This window comes from Dioscorea cayenensis, chromosome 4 (genome assembly GCF_009730915.1).
Source record: "Dioscorea cayenensis subsp. rotundata cultivar TDr96_F1 chromosome 4, TDr96_F1_v2_PseudoChromosome.rev07_lg8_w22 25.fasta, whole genome shotgun sequence".
Classification (NCBI taxonomy): Eukaryota; Viridiplantae; Streptophyta; class Magnoliopsida; order Dioscoreales; family Dioscoreaceae; genus Dioscorea; species Dioscorea cayenensis.
The window spans coordinates 7,544,949-7,547,849 of record NC_052474.1 but is presented as its reverse complement, the minus strand read 5'-3'; the positions used below and the strand labels follow the sequence as shown (position 1 = coordinate 7,547,849).

Here is a 2,901-nt window from a genome sequence, read left to right as displayed (position 1 = left end):
TGCAATTATCTACTTTTTTTATAGAATTTACACAAGTAATTATCAACAATAATTTAAGCTTTTGAATTGTACCATTTTAAGTTGTTCATCAGACATGTGTGGCTCTATACAAAAATTTAAAAAAATAAATCTCAAATTTCAAAATTGAACTAATCCATATCTGGCCAAAGCAATATCATAGTTTCTGCCTTTTATTTTATTATCTTTAGAGCTTCCTTTAGACATGCATCTCACTAGATTTGAACCTTTGTGCTCTCTGTATTCTCCAGTTACTGAACCATACTTTTCAGTAGAATTGATCCATTTTGAATCAAAGAAAGGATGAACTCTAATTAAATTAAAAACCCAAAAACTGTCAACAAGTTTCATACGCTTAAACATTTTCAAGTAAGATAGTGCTTGAGGTTCAAGCAGTTCTTTCCAGGATAATACAGCAATGCTTGGTAAAAATGCAACAAGAAACATGGGTGTGGCTGAAATGCGGTTGTCTTTGTAACATGTTGCTGGTCTATGACCTCCCTCGACCCCTAAAGCCACCACCTCCACGGAAACCACCCCTCGGAGGACCCCCTCTGCCACCCCTTGGGCCACCTCTGCCACGAAAACCTCCACCTCTACCCCCACCCCGGCCTCCACCCCTTCCACCACCACGGCCTCCACCTCTTGAAACAGCTTGTCCCCTGCAACATGGATTGCATAATTAGATTAATCTCCTCTGGCAACAGACGCTATATTGAAATACCAGTCGGTTTAATTATCAAATTGGTCCCTCATTATAGTGAAAGTGCCCTTTTAGTCCCCTATTATTTTTTTGTCCTTCAGGGATCACTCTATTTTTCTTATTTGGTGAAATGTCGGGTCCCTTCCTCTCATATAAGTTGTCCCTAGAGATCCCTAAGAGGACTTACGTTTTCACTCAAATGGTAAAAATAGCGGGATCCCGGAAGAATAAAAATAAAGAGGCTGAGCACTCAATAGAGGGACAATCAGATATGGTTTCCAAACACCAAACTCAATATCTGATAACTAGAGAATTCAGTAACACTATACAATTGAAATAAAAAAATCTCAAATCAATTTGGTAACCAAATTTAAAAACAACGAATCTGGTCTTGAATAGAACAAGATGGTATGGTCAAAAGGGAAGCCCCATTGTTATCTTGTTTTGCCAGCAAAGCAGGCAAGGCACTATATTAGGAGTGGAGGGAAAAATCAGAGTATAGTCTAGCATGATAATAGCTAAGAAGATGATTGTATAATGACTTGGAAACACCTTTCAAAAGTGCATAGTATGATATCCGGGCATGAAACAAAGGAGCAAACTAAAATTCGGGTTGCATGCTGCCATTCAGCATCTCTTTGAGCAAATAAATCAAGCAATATATGAAAACCATAGCGTAACACCATTATACTCTTTGACAAAAAGTTAACAAGCATAAGTCTTTGATTCTTGATCCAGAAATAATAGTGTCACCAGGGCCTTGGTTGGCAAACCAACAGGAAAACTAGAACAATCAAATTTGACGCCAATAGAGAGTTTTCTCCATAATTTATTCAAAGTACTTGTTTCTTGATACATGGATCATGAAACTGGGATGCCCAATGCCCAATTTCTAAAAGTTCAAACCATTTAGTGAAATAGCTAAACTAGTTCTATTATGGTTTCAATTGTACTGATCACAATAACTACTGTTAGAGCTATTAACCATTCAAAAAAATGTGTTTTTAGAGCTGGCACCATGAGAAAAACATTACTCAATCAGCAGTATATACACAATCAAGAGACAACCTATTTCAGGTTAGATTAGAGAGTAATTTTACGATTACAAGTATTCTGTACTTCAACTTCCCAAACCTATGCCTTATGAATGAAATTTTTTTCCCCTAATAATACATCACAGATTGCAGATTACAGTAGTTATAAACAGCAATTCAAGTAGGGGAAAATTTCAAAATTTCAAGAATCACCACAAAATAAAAAGATTAAAAAAACAAAACTTACTTTGGCTGTGGGAGAAATCTTGACAATGGCAACAGCTTTGCAGGATCAATGTAGAACTTGTCTCCCTTGGAATAAGAAGTTGCTATTATCCCTTCCATCATCTTAATAGAGAAATACTGAAAAAAGTGGCAACAAGGATCAACAAACTTCAAAACACAAAGCATCCAGTAAGCAACATAGACCTAGACAAATGAAACCAAGAAAAAAGAGAAATTTTTTCAAAAGCTCACTGATTCATTGATGGGGCCGAAGATCTCATCCACTTTCCCGATCTGCGTCTTGTTCTGAAGATAAATCGGAGCATTAAAGTAAGGCACTTTCTCATTGGTGAGCTTCGTCACAGCATCTCCCTCACAAGCATGAAGAAACGACGAGATCTCTGGAAAATTGACAGATTAGTATGGAATCCAAAAAAGATTAGAGATTTCAAAAGACCCTTCAATGAAACGAACCTACGACTTCAGCCGGAGGGCCTTCATCGCGAAAGCCACCGCCACCACGGCCACCGAAGCGCCCGCCTCTCCCGCCGCCAAAGCGCCCGCCATCACGGCCCCTGAACCCTCCGCCGCCTCTGGGAGGACGCATCTTCCCGCCGACGATGGAGGGAGCAACCCTAACAACAAAAACACCCGCGGGCGGCCAACGCTTCCGAGGGTTTAGGGTTTTAGCGGGTTCATTTCTAGGGCTTTAGTAAATGACCAAATACTCCTCGTCTCCATGTGAGGAAATAAGGGTATTTTTGTCATTTGAATGACTTCATGCTAATTAATATTCATGCACAACCCCAGAAATACACAAATTTCAGAAATTATGTATAGATCCTATCCATTATTTTTCTCATTTTTCAATTTTGAAAAAAATTGAAAATTACTATATATATATACTCGTATAAATAATGT

General features: G+C 38.4%; 1 protein-coding gene across 1 annotated transcript; it reads right to left on the bottom strand.

Annotated features, from left to right (window-relative positions):
* Positions 1 to 331: 331 nt before the first annotated feature.
* LOC120259193 (putative H/ACA ribonucleoprotein complex subunit 1-like protein 1) lies at positions 332 to 2,587 on the bottom strand. The gene is made up of 4 exons (XM_039266751.1): positions 2,455 to 2,587; positions 2,233 to 2,381; positions 2,003 to 2,118; positions 332 to 680 (listed from the first exon to the last, which is right to left on the bottom strand). The coding sequence occupies exons 1-4, from the start codon at positions 2,585 to 2,587 to the stop codon at positions 509 to 511; spliced, it is 570 nt and encodes a 189-aa protein (XP_039122685.1). The 3' UTR covers positions 332 to 508.
* Between the last annotated feature and the right edge of the window lie 314 nt (positions 2,588 to 2,901).

Coding starts and splice junctions, on each gene's coding strand:
- LOC120259193 (XM_039266751.1), bottom strand. CDS start 2,587: ATGCGTCCTCCCAGAGGCGGCGGAGGGTTCAGGGGCCGTGATGGCGGG. Junction 2,119..2,232: donor TCGGCCCCATCAATGAATCA/GTGAGCTTTTGA, acceptor CACTTTTTTCAG/TATTTCTCTATTAAGATGAT. Junction 681..2,002: donor AGATTTCTCCCACAGCCAAA/GTAAGTTTTGTT, acceptor TCCATGTTGCAG/GGGACAAGCTGTTTCAAGAG.